Source organism: Nipponia nippon, unplaced genomic scaffold, assembly GCF_047370975.1.
Source record: "Nipponia nippon isolate SJK-2023a ecotype South Korea unplaced genomic scaffold, ASM4737097v1 scaffold_5, whole genome shotgun sequence".
NCBI classification, from domain to species: Eukaryota; Metazoa; Chordata; class Aves; order Pelecaniformes; family Threskiornithidae; genus Nipponia; species Nipponia nippon.
In genome coordinates this window covers 48,650,374-48,667,623 of record NW_028262369.1, presented here as the reverse complement: position 1 = coordinate 48,667,623, position 17,250 = coordinate 48,650,374, and the positions used below count along the sequence as shown (strand labels likewise).

The window sequence follows — 17,250 nt, the reverse complement described above, 5'->3', positions numbered from 1 at the left end:
TCCTCCCTGCAGGCACCGATGTGATTCCCCTTCCTTTCTCCCCACCGGCTCCGAAAGAGGACGGGAGCGCGGGGGCCTGCAAGCATCCCTCCCCAGCGGTGCTCCCGAACATGTGGCAGCACCCCAAAATGCAGGGGGCTGGGCGGGGGGGGGACCCAGCTGCCCCTGCCATCCAGCAGAAATGACCCCCCAACTTCCAGCCGTCAATAAATACCAATAAATAACTTAAATAAACCTGAAAATAAATAAATAAATAAATAAATAAATAAATAAATAAATAAATAAATAAGTGGCCCGAGGATGGGGACGGAGGGGAAGGGACACCCCGAGGCTCAGGGCAGCGTGCAGGTGGGCATTCCCGTGACCTGCCCCTCCCTGAGATAACAGGGTGCTGGTACAAAAGAGGGGTGCGGGGAAGGGCTCCTGCTCGGGGCACCCGTCAGTACAGCTGCAGGCCACGGGGACGTGAGCTGAACCCAGACTCACACATGGGAGCTCCCACCCGCCGCCAGGCTCCAGCAGTCAGTGCTACTGAGCTCAGGGAGAGGCTCGCCCAGCAACTCCCTCCGAGCGTGAACACGCACCTTTTGCAAACATGCAAAATGCCTGCAAGTTTTTGCAAATATTGTTTGCAATTTTTCTTTTGCAAACAATTCTTACAAACTTTTTTTTTTTTAAATGGGGAAATGCCTATGAAGACAACCCATGCATCAAACCGAGTTAAGTGCATCAAATCCAGCTGTCGGAGAAGGAGCCAGCACAGGAGCCTGGAGAGGGGAACACAGAGGCATGGCCCCGGGGCTCAGCCAGAGCCTGCCTGCAGGCTGGGGCAGCCCTGGCAGCGCAGGCACACAGCTGCGGCCAGGCACCGAGCACCTCCCAGGGGATGCTGCAGACACGCACGGACAGAAACAGCAGCCGCTGCTGTCTCGGTGTCATGCTGACGCAGCAGACAATGTGTCGAGGCTCCAGACGGCCAGCACATCCCAAAAGGTGGCAACGAATTCAACAGCATCCCTGCACCAGCTCCCCCGTTCCCAGCCGGCTGGCACCTCGGCAGTGCCACAGCAGCTCCCCAGGCTGACGGCTGGTGCGCAGCCCCCAAGCACAGCCCCGGCCCTTCCCCGCGGGTTTTGGGGAGCTGGCTCGCACAGCCTCTCTGGATGCAGCATCCTCTCCTGGTCAGGAGCCCACCCCGGGGCTACCTGTTTGGCAGGGAACCTCTTTCTCTGGCTTTTTAGTGCTAGTGCTGCCACGGACGTTTCTGTCCCGCTGGGTCACAAACATACATCTGCCTTATTTCAAACTGAAAGGTGCTTACTCTTCCTCCTCCTCCCCCCAATCTTAAGGAAAACTGTATTTAAAGTTTCTAACCCTCTTCCCCACGCTTTTTGAAAAATGAAACATCAGTGATGGCAAAAGCTGCCGTCGATCCCGTACCAGGACAAAACCATGGGCAGAGTCTCACAAGAGCAGGACACCTTCCCGTGCTGGCAAGCTCCCAGTAAAAGCTTTGCTCCAGAAAACACAACAAACCAAAGCTCAGAGCCCCCTCTCCCTCCAAAATTCTCCCACCGCAAGGCTGTAGCCCCCGGCAAAACCCAGACATAGGCACCGAAAGCAGCAGGTTCCCAGCTCGCCCACGAGGCCGAGCGGGAGGAGCAGGACCGCCGGTCCCGGCACAAGGAAGTGTGCGTCGAGGCATCAAAATGCAACGCTTCCAAAAGAAAAATAAATAGAACCGAATCAGCAGCAAACACTACTGAGAATAATAAGTAGCACGGGGATTTCACAGGGATTTTTGGTCTAAGATGCCTGGGGAGCCCATTCGCCAGCGGGGACCGGGGTGCACATCCCGCCCTGGAAAAGCACAAGGCATGGCTGAAGCTTTGCAGGAGCTCGGCCACGCTCTGCGGAGCGATGCCACAAGGATGTGCCGGCACACCGGGAGGAGCAAAGCAGCGCCGGGCTGGGCGTCCCGACAGCCAGGCTGAGGGCAGTGCTGCTAATACCGCAGGAAAGGCTGTGCATGGAAGTGCCGAATATGGCAACCCTCCCCAGGCTCTCCTGGCAGCGAGACAGCAGATGGGACCCTTCCAGAGGGAATTACCCACATCCCCAGGGTGGCACAAACCTCCCGTGGTGCGAAAGCAGGGGCGTGAGCCGGAGGAGCCACAGGGCTCGTGCCGGGGCAGCAGATGGAGTGAACAAAGCAGCGAAAGCCGTAACCATCTGCCCAGGAGTGGCAGGGCACCTGGGGCATTGGCAGCGCAGCCGCGGCTTTTGCCTCTGCTGCATCCCAAGGGCAAAATGTCGGGAATTGCAGGTGGCAGCCAATGGCACCAGCACCGCCCCGCAGACCAGACAATGCCAGCCATCCAGGCAGCGAGGGGCGAGGAGAAAGGCAAAGAAAACCCCCTGTTGCCCCCCAAATGCCTGCAGCAGCAGGAGGCAGCACCCAGGCAGTGCCTCCTCCTTCCCAGGCAAACCCAGGCCTGCCCCGTGCAGCCTCTGCTCACATCCCTGCCTCTGACCCATGGAGAGGAGACCCCCACCCCTGCAGAGCCTGGGGAGTTACCGCAAGGCATGCCGTCCCCTCCCTGCCAGTGCCGGCGTCCCTGCCGGTATCGACCCTGCTCCCTGGGTGGCTGAGGGGGAGGAGGATCTCCACGTAAGCCAGCATTTGCGTGGAAAATGAGCAAGCACCCAACTTCTTGCAAGAGACTTGGGTCTGCAGCGGAAGCGTGTGAGTCCCAGGGTAACTCCAAGCTGGTTTGGATACCCCATGGTCAGCGAGTGCCTGCTCGCCCTGGGCTGGGTGAACAGGCTCCCAGTTTCTTGCTCGGCTGAGAATCAGTTTTGCTTCCACAAGAAAAGGGCCAGCGGGATTTTGGGGGGAGGGGGGAAGGTTGAGGAACTGCAAAGATTTAGTGCACCTTAAAACAAAAGGACATCTAACCTGCCCTTAGATCTCACTCCAAGACGGAAAAGAGCTATGGCATCTCCTACGCTCACAACTACTCCAAACACACCCAGACGCATGCAAAACATCCCGCTTCCCCTTGGCTGCGGAAAACCCCTCCCGGACAGCGGTGATGGCCAGCATCAGGCTCCCGCTCCACTCCCAGGCCCTCCTGCCCAGTCCCAGCGGGCAGGGCGAGGGGCTGATTATCGATCTGAAATGCATAGGTATAGACACCGCGGGGACACCCGCACCCCGGCAGGAAGGGTCACCGCAGGAGCCCTCCATGTCCAGCAGGCACGGTCTCCACTTCTCCCTCCAGTTGGGTGGAAAGCAGCATTTGCCACAGGCACGGTTCGATTGCACTCATGCTCCTTGCACTGCCCTGCAAGGAAAGATGAGTCGTTTAGGTCAGACAGCCTCTTTGCCAGCCGCAAGCCCCTAAGAAGTACTCAATTCTGCTTCCTGGGAAATCCTCCAGCTCAGCGATCCTTCTTCCGCGCCCCCGCGCCGGCCAGGCTCTCTTTCTGACTAAGGAGGAGCCATGATTCCAACCACAGCTACAAAGGCAGGAGAACCAAAGAGGTCTACTTTGGCTCAGAAACCCCGTTCGTTTGCAGCAGGCTGACAGCACCCAGGTCCTCACATGCGCGCACTGGCGCTGCTCTACTTGGGAGGTATCACAACTATAGGCTGGCCTCGCTTGGGTCTCCACATGAGGACTTGGGCATCGTTGGCGTTGGGTTTCACTAGTGCGTTTGGTGGGATGGGCTCCATCCTGCTGAGGATCCGGGGCTGCTCCTGCTGAGTCCTTCCCACCAGCCGTGCCCGCTGCCCCAGCAGCTGCATGGGATCAACCTCAATGTCCACTCGCATCCTCCATTTTATAGTCTGCAAGATGATCTTTTCCTTAGTGGTGGTGTTCATGGCCACCAGCCACGTGGTAAAGCTCTGGTCCCTTTTAATCCTGGTCAGCAGCGGCACGTTACTGTTGCTCACAGGGACAGCCCACGTCACGCTGGGGTAGAAATTGTCATTCATGCTCACCGAGAACCTAGAGATCTTGTTAGTGGGCCCGACCAGGGTCACAGTTTCTGTGGTGTTTCCGTACCAGGGGTAGCTCACGCCATCTGAATCGCTGATGGCTTTTACTCTTCCTTCTCGCAGGTCGGGCAGCTCCCAGCTTGACCTAGCAAATGGGAAGAGAAAGGCCAGGTTAGCAGGGAAACGGCAGCGACAGTGCCCGGCAAGGGACAGGGAGGGAGCAACAAGGAGGCAAGCAGCTTGGGGACCCTCTCCCTGCCTGCAGCAAGCTCTCAAGGACCTCCTTCAAGAACAAATTTGGCTTCAGTTCCTTTGCCAAGCCAGTCACGGCTAGCCGAAGCCTTTGTTCTGCCAGCAAAACACTGTTTTAATTAACCTGCAATCAAACCAACTGGACCAAAACTCATTGCTGAGCCTCTCTGGGGCCACTCTCTCCTTAATCAGCTCCTGCGACAGAGCAGAACAGCCTTCCCCATCTGCCAGCTGCAGCACCGCGACCGCGGCACTGACCAAGACTGTCAGCAGCCCCCTCCTGCGATAAAGCTCTGCAATTTTTATGCCTCTAAATACACGTGTCTGCACAGAGACACATACAATAATTAAACACCGCAATTACGCCTGCCGCTGGTGCGATGAAATCCCTGCAATATGGCTGAGGGGGAAATTCCAGCCCAAATCTTGGCTGCCGACCACGTTAGCAACACCGCGCAGCTACGGCAAGGGAGACGACCGCCACGTGGCAATTACAAGAGGGGAGTTTTGGTGAAACCTCCCGCTGAGTCCAGGCTCTGGCTTCAAACGCGTCTGGGCTCTGGAGCTGCCTGCAAGCGGCTGGGGACACCTGGCTGCCATCCCCCGGACAAGAGACGACCTCCCCTCGCTCCAACGTCCCCAAGCACTCCAGTGCCACGTGCAAACGAATCTGCCATGACGCCAGGACGCGGGCGGGCAGCACGAGGACCCGCTGCTCCCCCGGTGCCCGGGCACGCCACCCCGCGCTGGCACCCCCGGGCACCGGCAGCGGGAGGCCGCCAGAACGGGCCCCTCCGGCCATTCGCTGCCGCCTCTCACATCACCCCTTCCGAACGGGAGGAGACACAGCGACAGAGCCGACAGCTTTGCCCCTCGGCGTCCCCCCGAGACACCCGCGCACTCGGCCTCGGGAAAAGTTGGTTTCCAGCAGGCGTTTCTGCCGAGCACGGCAACGCTTCCCCCTTTGAACACAAGCCAAGGGGGCAAATCCCCCAGCACCGCCCGCGCTCACGACCCAGCCCCAGAAGAAACGAGACTTGGCGGGGGACGGCGGCTGCAAAGCCCTCGAACCAGCCAGCGTCAGGCCGCCCGGCCGGCGCCGGAGCCGGCTGTGGGACGGGGGGAGCCGGGAGCAGGGTGAAGGCGATGCCCGTGCGCGGCCGCGGGTGCAGAGGCGGGGCAGGGGTGCAACAGCCGGGGCCCGGGGCCCGGGGCCCGGGGCGCAGCGGCGGGGAGGCGGGGAGCCGGGCGGAGGCCCGCGGCCGGTGCCAGCCTGCCCGTGCCGTGCCCGGCCCGGTGCCGGCCGCAGGGCCCCCGCGCCCCCGTCCCCCTTCCCGCCCCGGTGCCGGTGCTCACACGCCGAGGTCGCTGTAGGTGTTGTAGAACTCCATGTGGTTGCAGGCCTGGATCCAGCCCACCACCCAGGTGTGCCGCCGGGCGATGGGCGGCATGAGGACGCGGGCCGAGGCGCGGAAGTAGGGCGTCCGGTACCGCAGCACCACCGGCGAGCTCTCCTCGATGGCGGTGGCCGCCGGCTCGATGGTGGCCGACACGTCCGACACCACGATCTGCTCCCGACGCACCCGCGCCTTGCAGGCCACGCTCTGCAGGCACCCCATCGCCGCCGCCGCCGCGCCGTCGTCACCCGCCGCCGCCGCCGCCGAGCCGCGGGGCCGGGGGGGCGGCCCGTCCCCCCGCCGCCGCCCGCCCGCCGCCGCGCATCGCCGCCCGCGCACCGGCGCCCGCACCGGCGCCGGCAGGGCGAAGACGCCGTCCGCCGCCGCGCCTCTTGCGGCCCTCGCCGGCTGCCGTACGCCGGCCGGGGCGGGCACGTGCGCGGGGCGGGGCTCGGCCAGGGATCCCCGCCCCGGGGCGCGGCGGGGACCTCCCCGCCGCCAGGGGGCGCCGCGGCCCCCGCGCCGGGGCGTCCTGGCTCCATGGCAACCGGCTGCGTCACGGCGGGAGGCGGAAGAGGAAGCGGGGCCGCGCCGGGGCCGCCTGGTACCGGGCGAGCCGGGGGGGGGGGGGGCGCGGGCAGCGGCGGGGACAGAGCGGGAGGGGGGAGGCGGGCCCCGGCGGGGCGGCAGCGGGAGGTGCCGGGCAGGGTGCGGGGCCAGGCCCGGGGCCGGCAGCGGGTTGCGGTGAGGTGGAGGGAGAAGCAGGCGCGGGCAGGGGGTGACCGGCGGGCTCCCGGGCGGCAGAGCAGGCCCGGCAGCCGGTGACCGGTCCCCGCCTCCCCCAGGCCGCCGCCTCTCGCCATGCCGAGCCCCCGCAGCAGCCGCGAGCGACGCGGCGGCGGCAGCAGCCGCCCGGAGTTCCTGTCCCTCGTCAGCCAGCGCAGCCCCGGCGCCCCGGACAGCCCCTCACGCCGCAAGGAGTCGGGCGGCTCCGCGGCGGCCCCGCTGCCCGAGGAGGACTGCATGAAGCTGAACCCCTCCTTCCTGGGCATCGCCCTCAGCTCCCTGCTCGCCATCGACCTCTGGGCCTCCAAGCGCCTGGGCGTCTGCGCCGGAGAGGGCTCGGCCTGGGGCAGCGCACGGCCCCTGATGAAGGTCATCGAGGTTTCGGGGCACGGCATCCCCTGGCTGCTGGGCACCTTCTACGGGCTCTGCCAGAGCGACAGCTCAGCTGCCAGGGAGGTGCTGCTCAACCTGCTCTTCGGTGAGGCTGGGGGCTCACCAAGGGGCTCCGCAGGCGGGGGCTGGCTGGAGCCGCGGGGGGAGGATGGGACCTGGAGGACGGGGCAGAGCCGAGTCAACCTCAGCCTCCTGCAGCCCTGAGGGAGCCGGCTGATTTTGAGTAACTGGTACAGGCTCACCTGGGGCGCCTGGTACCAGAGTGAGCAACCCTGTGGCTGGAGGAGTGGTGGCGTGGGCATGGCTCATCTGTCACAGCTCCAACCACACACTGCGAAACTTCTGGCAGCTAAACTGCTCCTGCAGTTGCACAAAACTTTCAGGGAGCTGAACTCTCTTTTAGTTCTTTAGCTTATCAGAACAGCGCATTCCAGGTGCAGCGGCCTAGTGTTGAGACACCCGCCCTTTTCCCTGAAAAGCTGCTCTGGCACACGGATGTCTGCACTCTTGGGCTCCCTGCAGGCAGTACCTGCACAGATTGATCTCTATCAGCCAGTAAGGAAACTTGGTTTAAAGCATGCATTTTAATTTCGTGTGGTGTAATATGCCCCTCCACCCCCCCAGCATCCTGTCCTATTAGGTATACTTAGATTCTTCATTTTTGCTCATTTAGAAACTGTAGTAGCTCCAGAGGAACAGACCTTTTCAGGTTCTTACTCTTTTATTAAGTTGCAAATAATTGGTACCTCATGCTTATCATTTAAATTGAAATTTGCTCGGTGGGAAAAATGGTTTTGTGCATCTTTTTCACCTAGCAGCACATGGTTAAATTACAGTCTCACAGCAGAGCTGTGGGAAGGGACCTGGAAGCCTCTGACCTCACCTCTGCTCCGAGGTGTCCCAGCACCAGGGCCTTCTCTGGCCCTCAGCGCTCTGGGCCAGAGCCACCCACCTCTCTGGGGCCCCGTCCCAGGGTCGCAGCACCCCCGTGGAGGAGGAGTTTTCCCTAATTTCCAAGCTGAATCTTCCAAACCACATGGGGAAAAACAAAGCAATTGAACTAGGGTCACATGTGGAAAAAAAATATTTGTTCTTAAATGATTAACCAAAGGGAATGAACTGAAGTGGCTGAAAGATTTAGTGCGCAGAAACAAGCCTTAGGGCAAGCAGAAGTCAGTCCCTCATACAAGGCTTCCTTGGAAGAAGTAGCCCTGGCTGTGAGCGCTGCGCCAGCTGAGCTAACAGGGATGGAGAAAGCACTCTCTGCCCTACGTGAGAAGCTGCTCTTGCCAAATACTGGCTGAACACTTCTCACGTGTGCTTCGCCTCTGACTTCTACTACAACAACCTTTAGCTGGCATTATTTAAATCATCCTTTATTCAACTCTTGAAAACCAAAGCATGGTTAACTTTCTGGCATTAATTCCCCCCCAGCAGCAGGGAGAAGCCAGACTGCGGGAGCCCTGGCAGCACCATGCAAGCTCAGGACCCCTCGCCCTGAGCCATGGTTGAAGTGGGTTGATCATTCACCCGGGTAGTTTGACCCCCAGCCATGAGGGGAGGCAAAGCAATGCTGAGGCAGCACAGGCTGACAGGAAGGGAGTTGTGGGGAATATTAACCCCTCTGCTGCCTTCAGATTAAGGGTCAGTTTGAGCCCCGAGTCGTGGTGAGATCAGATTTTACACAGAAACAAGAGCTCTCAGGTGCGAGCCAGGTCAAGTCCTGTCGCTGGCTGTGGCAGGCAGAGGCCGCGTGCAGCAAGAGCGGAGACTGAAGATGTTCTCATGCTGGAGAAAGCCAAGCACTGGATGAGTGCCATGGTCTCCCTATCTGGGCATCGTAGCCATAGGAAATACTGCCTTCTCTTAGCAGGTTTTGGTAGCCAAATGCTTGTTTTCTTAGCTAATGGCTTTGGTTTGATTCTTGCCTTGTTTTCCATGGGGGGGGGGGGGGGGGGGGGAGGGAAACAAACCCTTCCTTTCTTGCTCACTCCCTGTTACTGTCTCCTAGCATTGCTGCTGGATCTCGTGCTGGTGGCCGTGGTGAAAGGGCTCGTCAAGCGGCGGCGACCCACCCACAACAAGATGGACATGTTCGTCACCATCTCAGTGGACAAGTACTCCTTTCCGTCGGGCCACGCCACCAGAGCCGCCCTGGTCTGCCGCTTCGTTCTGCACCACCTGGTGCTCGCCGTCCCGCTGCGAGTCCTCGTGGTGCTCTGGGCTCTCATCGTCGGCGTTTCAAGGGTTATGCTGGGCAGGCACAACGTGACGGACGTGCTCTTTGGTTTGCTGCTGGGCTACGCGCTGTACAGCGTGGTGGAGTACTGCTGGCTGTCCCCACTCAGCGCACCTGCCCTCTTTGCGCTCTGGAGCCACTGATGGCTGGGTCCCTCCCAAAGGAGGAGGCACGCACCCAGTTTTCTAAGCGTGCACAGGGAGGGGATACTGGCACTTGAACTCACATCCTAGAGCCCATCTATCCAGCCAAGACTTCAACACTAGCAGAGCTGCAGGCTCCTAGGCCCGCACTTAGACATTTGGTGCTGTTTTGCCCTCCTGATGGGCTATCAGGTAGAGCGTGCAGTGGCCAAGCAGCTGCACTGACTGTTCTCCTGTGGATAAAACAGTCCCTGCAGAGCCTGGGAAGGGCTCAACACATTCATCTGGCAGCTCACTGCTGATACTGTGAATCAGTATGCCCTTGCTGGGCACCTGCTGCGTTAGCCCATGGTGTATGTGGTAGTTGTGGCTTTGCAGAGATTTCTCTGCAATTGCCCATGTATCTGTATGCTGTAAGTACACTGACCATATTGCTGTCGTGAGCATGCCCTGCACAGCCTGCTCCATAATGTCTGCCTGGAGGGGACTCACTGGGGTCTGTCCTCAGGTTTATAAAGAGCTCTGCCTTCCTAAGCAATGCGTCTCTTCCCTATTGCTCTTGATTTAAGCGTTGCAGCCAGATCTCAACTGAGAAGGACACAAGCACCCAGCTCCCAGAGCCATGGGGAAAGGATGGTGCAACTGAGGGTTTGGTCCATCCATGCCAACTCTAAGAGAGCAGGTAACTGGGGAAGCAGCTCCCCGCAGCAGCCTGCTCCTGAAGTCCTTGTGCAGAGCTTTACAGCTCCTTCCCCCCTCCACAGGATTTTCAGTCTCCCGGGGGGTACAGAGCATTCACAGCAATTCCTGTTTGTCAGCATGTTACCAGTACTGCTGACAGCACACTGCTGAGCGAGCCCCTTCCCCACAGCCCTGGCTGGCAATTCACCCTTGCCCAGGCTGCTGGGCAGCAGGGAGCTGAGCCTTACCTGCACCTCCCACAGCAAGGGGCCCTGGCTCCCTGTGCTCTGGGCAGGCTGGCTCTCTTACCCTGGCACCATTGGTCCTGGCAGCCTGTTTTTCATAGAAGACTGCTCATCCTTGGCAGGAGGGGACCAGGAGGAGCTCCCTGTAATGAGCCAGGGCTGAGATTGAGCCAGAAAAAGTACAGGATCCACATCAACAGGGACCACAGCCAGACAAGGAGTAAGGGGCTCTAGACTGAGCTTAAATAGTGCTCCCAGCATGTGGGTGAGGGTGATTGGGCCCAGGTGAAGCTCGTCATGGCCATTAAGGTCTATTAGTGTGCTCAGGGCCTGGAAACCACGGATTAAGTCATATTAAAACCACGCAGTGTTTAAGTGTGCTGTTCCTCTGGGTGAAGTATGCAGGAGCAGCCTGAGGGTTGCTGGTACGAGCACCCTGTCTCTGTCTGTCACTCACCGTCAGTTACACAGGGGCTGAAATGAGAGTGCTTGGCATGACAAGGTTCCCCCAGAGCCGAGCTGTGACTTACTGGCACCCTGAGCTGGTGAAGCTACCAGCTGTGGGTTTGCACTCCAGTCTGGGACTTGTACAGTGGCCAAAAAAAAAAAAAAAATCCCCTGGGTTGCACTGCACGTCCAGCAGCCGGCTGGGCTGGTGCGGCACGTGCGCGGCAGCAGCTGGCCACCCCAGCCAGCCCTCCCACCCCGAGGCAGAGACGAGCTCTGCGGTGGCTGCGGGATCGCAGGCAGGCGGCACGCGCCAGTGTGGTCAGAGTTTGGGGTGATCAGGGCTTGTTGAGCTGTGCCAGAACATCTTAGCTCTACTTTTTCCCAAACACAGGGTGCTTTTCGTCCAAGCGGTTCTTACAGCTGTCGGGGTCTTCCTCCCCAGGCCATGGAGCAGTACAGCAGCAATTCTGTGCACCTGTGGCTTGTTCCCACATGCACGTGCATGCTAAAAGTTGCTCCCGGCTCACTTGCAGGACCCTCCACAAGCTGCTTGGTGGCACTGGCCATCACCAGTGTGCAGCCCTGCTGGGTCAGGGGCTGCCCTCTCACCTCGTCTCTGCTTCTCCCCACCTCTGCCAGTGAGACCTTTGGTCTCCTCCCATGCTTGTCACTTGTCACTGCTCCTCCGAGCACAGGCGCCAGGCAGCTGACAGGAAGGAGGAGACTGGTGCTTTCTCCTCGGCTTGTCCCACAGCACCTCTGCCCACTGCAGAAGCCTTGAGCAGGCGCGTCTGCACGTGCTGCCCACCACACTGCCCATCCTGAGTGCTTGCCAGGCATGGAGAACCATGGCTTTCCCTCGGATATCAACAGGCCAGTCTTGACTGAAATGCCGTGGCTTGACGCTGGTGCACTCCCACCATCCCCTGTGCCTGACGGCACGGTTCGGCTGGGCCGTCAGCCCAAGCATAGCGGGGGCAAAGTCCAGGGCTATGCAGCCTCTTGCAGCTGCCAAGGGAGAAGGGCAAATTCAAAGGCAACCTGCACAGAAGTTTCATAGCACGGCAGTGGGGTTGAGAGCTGGGAGAAGTCCCCTGTACCTGTACCTGGGACTGCCCTTGGGCAGTCCCCGCAGAGCTTGCAAAAGAGCCAGAAGGCAGCTGAGAGCGGAGCAGGGAGGGTAGCGCTGCCAGTGCTGCCTCCTTGCCATCCCCGTGCCGATCCCCCTACCTGGTAAGAGATGCTTTTGTTGCTTTTCGACAGGCAGGCACGGAGTGTGGGCTGGCAGCTCGGCGCCTCTGCCCCGCGCAGCCCTTGTCAACAGTGGGGACAGAAAGAGCTTTATTACATTTACTGCAAACATACTATGAGTTTTAGAAGGTTAAAACATTTCAGCTGCAGAGCTTGGCCCCTCCATAGCCAGGTGCCTTGCTCAGCTCTCTGGACACAGGAAAGCAAATTTCCCCTGCAGCCCCAGGGGCTGGCTGGCTGCAAGTGGACCAGGAGCCAGCGGTGTGCTCCCAGGCCGGCCGGTCTGTGCCTCGCACCGCTGGGGAGAGCCTCTTCCTAGCCAGACCCACCACCCTGGCACCAGTGACATCCTGGCGGTGCGGTGTCTTTCGCACCAGGGTCCCGCTGGCCCCGGGCCTCCAATGGGCCAGGAGCGAGCTGTGGCTACGGGGACACTGTGCTGACATGCCCAGTCCAGGGGCATGGGGGGCGATGAGGTGCCGTGTGCCACTGGAGCAGCCGGAGCCACATCTGCTACCGGGTACCAGCATGAACAGGGTCGGGTTGATCCTGATAATCCCAGAGATAAAAGTTCAGGGCAGTGTTTGTTTACCTGGCGTGCATGCCACGGGGACTGGCTGTGTCTCTGTCTCCCCTGCAACCCCATGTCCCCACGTGGGGGTTCCTGGTGGGGAGCGTGGGATGGCTCCTTACCCTGCTGTCTGAGGCTGCGGCGAGAGCCGCTGCCGGAAAAGCCGAGCAGCTGGCCGGTAGCCAGCTGGGTGCTGGCTTCCTCTCTCGGGCCCCATGGGAGGAGTGACGGAGGGGGAGGCCCCGCTCGCCGCCGCCACACTCCCTAAAGCCAGGCCGCCGTCCGGCGTCACAGGTCGGAGCAACCCAGCAGAGACCCTCACACGGCTCTCCGCCTGCCGCTGGCCTTCCCCGGGCTGCCACTCCCGCGGCCGCAGGTCGGTTGAGGGCCTCCCCGCCGGCCGCCAGCGCCATGGGTGCTGGGGCGGCGGTGACAGACATCTCCCCGGGGAAGGGAGAGGGCAAAGGGCGGGCGGAGGGGTTGTTACCTACTTGGGAGGGAGCCATCGGTACCCGAGGCAGGGCACGGCACTCTGGCACGCCTCCATTGCCGGGACTTGGCGTGGGCAGGGAGATTTCGAGGCTCCTTGGCACTCGATAGCATTTCTCCCCATGGCATCCAGAGGCAGCGCCTCAGTGGTGCAAAACACCAGCACTGGCCAGGTCCCTGGAACAGCAGTTGCCTCGCAGCCCCAGACAGACTTCTGGGGGGCTGCCTCTCAGCTTGGGACCTCTTTGGTGCACAGGGCCAAAATTTTGCACGGCTGCCCCCCTCGCCCCTCAGCCCCGCTCTCTGGCACTGTCCCCAGGCAGAGACCCAGTGGTGGAGGGCAGCATGGTGAAGAAGGTGGCCATCATCGGAGGGGGCAGCAGCGGGCTGTGCGCCATCAAAGCCTGCCTGCAAGAGGGGCTGGAGCCCGTCTGCTTCGAGAGGACCCGGGACATCGGGGGGCTCTGGAGGTTTGAGGTAATCCCTGCGAGCCACATGCCCTGGTGGGGGTCGGCAGCACGGCAGCCGGGGATCAGCAGCCGGTGGCCCTGGCTGAGGGCAGGGGCTCCACACAAAGGGCCACCACCTCAGCCCCAGCCATCCCTCCCCAGTGCTGCCCCTGTGCCAGCACCAAGCTGCGCCCCACTCCCGCAGGAGCAGCCTGAGGAGGGCCGCGCCAGCATCTACCGCTCCGTCATCATCAACACCTCCAAGGAGATGATGTGCTTCAGCGACTTCCCCATCCCCGACGACTTCCCCAACTACATGCACAACTCCAAGATCATGGAGTACTTCCGCATGTACGCCCAGCACTTCGACCTGCTCCGCCACATCCGCTTCAGGGTGAGGGCCGGGGGTCCCGGGGGGGCGGCGGTGGCAGGGCCGGGGGGCGCGGGGTGCCTGATGCCCGCTCCCCCTGCACCCAGACCAGCGTGTGCCGCGTGGCCAAGCGCCCCGACTTTGCCGCCACGGGCCAGTGGGAGGTGGTGACGGAGAGCGAGGGGAAGCAGGAGGCGGCCATCTTCGACGCTGTGCTGGTGTGCACCGGGCACCACACCGAGGCGCACCTCCCGCTGAGCGCCTTCCCAGGTACCGCCCCGCGCCCCGGTGCAAGGAGAGACCCCAGAAAGCTCAGCCATGGGAACCCCTGTTCGCCCTGCTGCTCTTCCTCCCAGCCTCAGTGGTTACCTGCCTTGCTTCAACACGGGGAGCGCTCCCATGCTACCCAGGAGGGGACTGGAGGGGCCAGGGAGTGTCCCCACTTCAGTTTTTGGGGAGGTGACCCTCCAGCACCAGGAAGCCAAGCATCCCTCCTCCCCACCCGCAGGCATCGAGAAGTTCAAGGGCCGCTACCTCCACAGCAGAGACTACAAGGATGCCCAGGATTTCACAGACAAGAGGGTCGTCGTCATTGGGATTGGGAATTCAGGGTTGGACCTGGCCGTGGAAATCAGCCAAACGGCCAAGCAGGTGAGCAGCAGGAGCAGGGTCCCGGCAGGCAGGGCAGCCCCCCGTGGGACACTGCCGGCTCCACAGGGACACCAGGACCAAGGCGCTGGCACAGCCGCCACTCTGTCCTAGCACTCGCTGCATTTGGCAGTGCCGGCACCTGGCAATCCCAGTTGCCGGGCAGCAGTGGCAGCTGAGACTCGATCCCATACAATACCCTGATTTCCATCCCCGAGCCCTGGGCTGGGGCTGCCCCTGTGGCTCTTCCCTACCTCTCCCTGCCTGGTGCCCACCTCTGGCTCGCTCTGGGTCTTTGCCCAACACCCAGGCAGTGTGAAGAGGCGTGATCCTGGTGTGAGGACATGGCCCCCCAGGACCATCACAGCCTTCAGGAGGCGATGCTTCCTTCCTCACCCAGGTCTTCCTTAGCACTCGTCGGGGTGCATGGATACTCAACCGTGTTGGAGATCAGGGCTACCCCATTGACGTCGTCTTCACCACCCGCATGAAGACGTTCCTGAAGCAGCTGATGAGCCCCTCCATGGTGAGCGACTTTGCAGAGAAGCAGCTGAACGCGAGGTTTGACCACTCGCACTACGGCCTGAAGCCAAAGCACAGGTGCCAACAAAAGCTCCCCCTGCCCAGGAGGGACCCCCCCAGATCCCCCCGTGTCCAGCCCTGCTTGGCCATTTCCATGCTCCCTGTGTCCAGGCTGGGGCCGAGGCACCAGCCCTGGAAACCCAGTTAATAGCTGTGGTGTGACCAGGCAATGCTTGAGGGAGCCACTAGTGCCCCTTCTGGGGACCCTTGGTGGCACCAGTGCAGTAGCAGCTGCCGAGCATCCATGGGGGACCAGCCCCATTGGTGATGAGCATCCTCAGGGCTGAGCATCCCTGGGGATGAGCATCCTCGGAGCAGGGAGCAGTGGCCGCAGCAGGACACGGAGCAGAGACACCCCACCCCAGCACCCTGATGCCTCCTTGTGCCTTCCAGGATCATTGACCAGCACCCGTCCGTCAATGACGACCTGCCCAACCGTATCATTTCGGGCAAGGTGCTGGTGAAGCCGAATGTCCAGGAGTTCACGGAGACATCTGCCATCTTTGCGGATGGCACCAGGGAAGACATCGATGCTGTGGTCTTTGCCACGGGATACAGCTTCTCCTTCCCCTTCCTCGAGGGCTGCGTGAAGGTGGTGGAGAACCAGATCTCCCTCTACAAATTCATGTTCCCCCCCGACCTGGAGAAGCCGACGCTGGCTTTCATCGGCCTCATCCAGCCCCTGGGCGCCATCATGCCAATCTCCGAGCTCCAGTGTCGCTGGGCCACCCGCGTCTTCAAGGGTACGTGAGGGGAAACCTCCCCTGTGGCTGCAGCCTGAGCCTGCGCCCCCGGACCCGGGGCAGATGGTGTCCAGCTGTGTTTGGGACATAGCAGCCAGCTGTGCCATCCTGGTTGTGGGCAATGGCATGGCCGTCTCTCAGCCATCATGCGGAGCTGGGCTTTTGCCTGAGCAGTGCAGGGACATCCGTACCCTCAGCCCCATGGGCTGCTCCTTCCCATCCTGAGGAGCTTGGACATGCCTCAGGTGCCAGACCGCTCGCCACAGTGGTGCCAGCAGGGGCAGAGCACCCAGGCAAGGGCACCGCAGCGGCCAATGTTGCCAGTGGGGTGCAGCACCCCCATGCTGTGGCTTATCCTCCCTAGGGCTGAACAAGCTGCCCCCACGGCACGACATGGAGGCTGACATCAAGCAGAAAACGGAAGCGATGGCAAAGCGGTAAGATCCCCCCGGGAACAGGGAAGGGGCTGGTTTGGACACGGCTGCTCATGGGCACCCGTCCTGTCCCATGGCTGCGTCCTGGCACATTTGGCTTTGCCAATGGATGGCAGGGATGCGCTTGGCTGCACTACCCCCACCCTGCTGATCCTTCCCAATGGCGGTCTGTCCAATACCACCTTGCCGGCGCACGGGGCATCTGCTGGCTCTGCCACCAGCGCCCCCCTGCCCTCCCTGCCCGCAGGTACGTGAGGAGCCGGCGGCACACCATCCAGGTGGACTACATCCCCTACATGGACGAGCTCGCCTGCCAGGTGGGGGTCAAGCCCAACCTGCTTGCCCTCTTCCTCACCGACCCCAAGCTGGCGCTGGAGGTGGTCTTTGGGCCCTGCACGCCGTACCAGTACCGCCTGCAGGGCCCGGGCGAGTGGGCGGGTGCCAGGGAGGCCATCCTCACCCAGCGGCAGCGCATCATCAAGCCCATGCAGACGCGGCGTGTGGAGGAGCACCCCTCGGCCCCCACTGTGCCCCTCATCTTCAAGCTGGTTGGGGCCGTGGCCGTCCTCGCCATCATTTTTGCTTACTTGTAGGTGTCTGCTCTTGCTGGGCTGCCCAGAGGGAAGGAAGGCTTTGTGGTGTGCCAGCAGGGCTGGCCAGCCACCCCCTGCCCCACAGCAGCCTGTGCACCCCAGTGCTGGCAGGAGCCCTCGTCCTGCCCGGAAAGGCCCCGCTGTGGCCACACTGCAAGCTCGGGGTGCGTGGAGCCTCCCCAGCTGCCAAAATAACGCCTGGTGCCCGCTCTGCACCTCCTCCCAGGGAGCCGCCACCAGGGATGGACAAGGAAACCTGCTCACAAGCAGGGTAAAATCCAGTCCCTCTCGGGCAGTGCTTTCGACCCAGCTGGGCTGCACCGGCTTTCCTGTTGCCTATAACCTGGCTGAGCCACCACTGGCTACACTCACACAAGAGCTAAGCAGCAAAGGCACAACACATTTCCTAACTGGATAAAAGTGTGTTAAACAGAGCCAGGCGTCCGTCCCATTCCTGACACCACCCTGTCCCCCTCCGTGCCAGGAGGACGCGCACAGGTTTGAGGTCGGCCTTGTGCCAGCGGCACA

The 17,250-nt window shown here is 61.5% G+C and overlaps 3 protein-coding genes across 11 annotated transcripts; 2 read left to right on the top strand and 1 right to left on the bottom strand.

Annotated features, from left to right (window-relative positions):
* Nucleotides 1-3,207: 3,207 nt before the first annotated feature.
* FAM78B (family with sequence similarity 78 member B) lies at nucleotides 3,208-6,021 on the bottom strand. Of its 2 annotated transcripts, XM_087733906.1 has the most exons (3): nucleotides 5,615-6,021; nucleotides 3,609-4,151; nucleotides 3,234-3,347 (listed from the first exon to the last, which is right to left on the bottom strand). In XM_087733906.1, the coding sequence occupies exons 1-2, from the start codon at nucleotides 5,875-5,877 to the stop codon at nucleotides 3,629-3,631; spliced, it is 786 nt and encodes a 261-aa protein (XP_087590032.1). In that variant the 5' UTR covers nucleotides 5,878-6,021; the 3' UTR covers nucleotides 3,234-3,347; nucleotides 3,609-3,628. The 2 variants fall into 2 exon arrangements, with proteins under 2 accessions (XP_087590031.1, XP_087590032.1); XM_087733905.1 differs by having other exon boundaries at nucleotides 3,208-4,151.
* A 164-nt stretch (nucleotides 6,022-6,185) lies between these two features.
* Nucleotides 6,186-9,750, top strand: PLPP6 (phospholipid phosphatase 6). The gene is made up of 3 exons (XM_087733907.1): nucleotides 6,186-6,259; nucleotides 6,501-6,919; nucleotides 8,846-9,750. Exons 2-3 carry the CDS (start codon nucleotides 6,517-6,519, stop codon nucleotides 9,214-9,216), a joined length of 774 nt encoding a protein of 257 aa, XP_087590033.1. The 5' UTR covers nucleotides 6,186-6,259; nucleotides 6,501-6,516; the 3' UTR covers nucleotides 9,217-9,750.
* Nucleotides 9,751-11,602: 1,852 nt separating this feature from the next.
* On the top strand, nucleotides 11,603-17,156 carry LOC104010402 (flavin-containing monooxygenase 5). 8 transcript variants are annotated; one of them, XM_087731780.1, is made up of 10 exons: nucleotides 12,639-12,790; nucleotides 13,223-13,380; nucleotides 13,558-13,746; nucleotides 13,830-13,992; nucleotides 14,231-14,373; nucleotides 14,771-14,970; nucleotides 15,346-15,695; nucleotides 16,060-16,132; nucleotides 16,377-16,446; nucleotides 16,723-17,156. In XM_087731780.1, the coding sequence occupies exons 2-10, from the start codon at nucleotides 13,249-13,251 to the stop codon at nucleotides 16,915-16,917; spliced, it is 1,515 nt and encodes a 504-aa protein (XP_087587906.1). In that variant the 5' UTR covers nucleotides 12,639-12,790; nucleotides 13,223-13,248; the 3' UTR covers nucleotides 16,918-17,156. The 8 variants fall into 8 exon arrangements, with proteins under 8 accessions (XP_087587904.1, XP_087587901.1, XP_087587906.1 ...); XM_087731778.1 differs by lacking the exon at nucleotides 12,639-12,790 and adding an exon at nucleotides 11,603-11,825 and having other exon boundaries at nucleotides 13,160-13,380; nucleotides 16,377-16,863; XM_087731775.1 differs by lacking the exon at nucleotides 12,639-12,790 and adding an exon at nucleotides 11,604-11,825 and having other exon boundaries at nucleotides 16,377-16,863.
* Nucleotides 17,157-17,250: the final 94 nt, after the last annotated feature.

Coding starts and splice junctions, on each gene's coding strand:
- FAM78B (XM_087733905.1), bottom strand. CDS start 5,877: ATGGGGTGCCTGCAGAGCGTGGCCTGCAAGGCGCGGGTGCGTCGGGAG. Junction 4,152..5,614: donor ACCTACAGCGACCTCGGCGT/GTGAGCACCGGC, acceptor CCCATTTGCTAG/GTCAAGCTGGGAGCTGCCCG.
- PLPP6 (XM_087733907.1), top strand. CDS start 6,517: ATGCCGAGCCCCCGCAGCAGCCGCGAGCGACGCGGCGGCGGCAGCAGC. Junction 6,920..8,845: donor GCTGCTCAACCTGCTCTTCG/GTGAGGCTGGGG, acceptor ACTGTCTCCTAG/CATTGCTGCTGGATCTCGTG.
- LOC104010402 (XM_087731778.1), top strand. CDS start 13,249: ATGGTGAAGAAGGTGGCCATCATCGGAGGGGGCAGCAGCGGGCTGTGC. Junction 13,747..13,829: donor TCCGCCACATCCGCTTCAGG/GTGAGGGCCGGG, acceptor CCCTGCACCCAG/ACCAGCGTGTGCCGCGTGGC. Junction 15,696..16,059: donor GGCCACCCGCGTCTTCAAGG/GTACGTGAGGGG, acceptor TATCCTCCCTAG/GGCTGAACAAGCTGCCCCCA.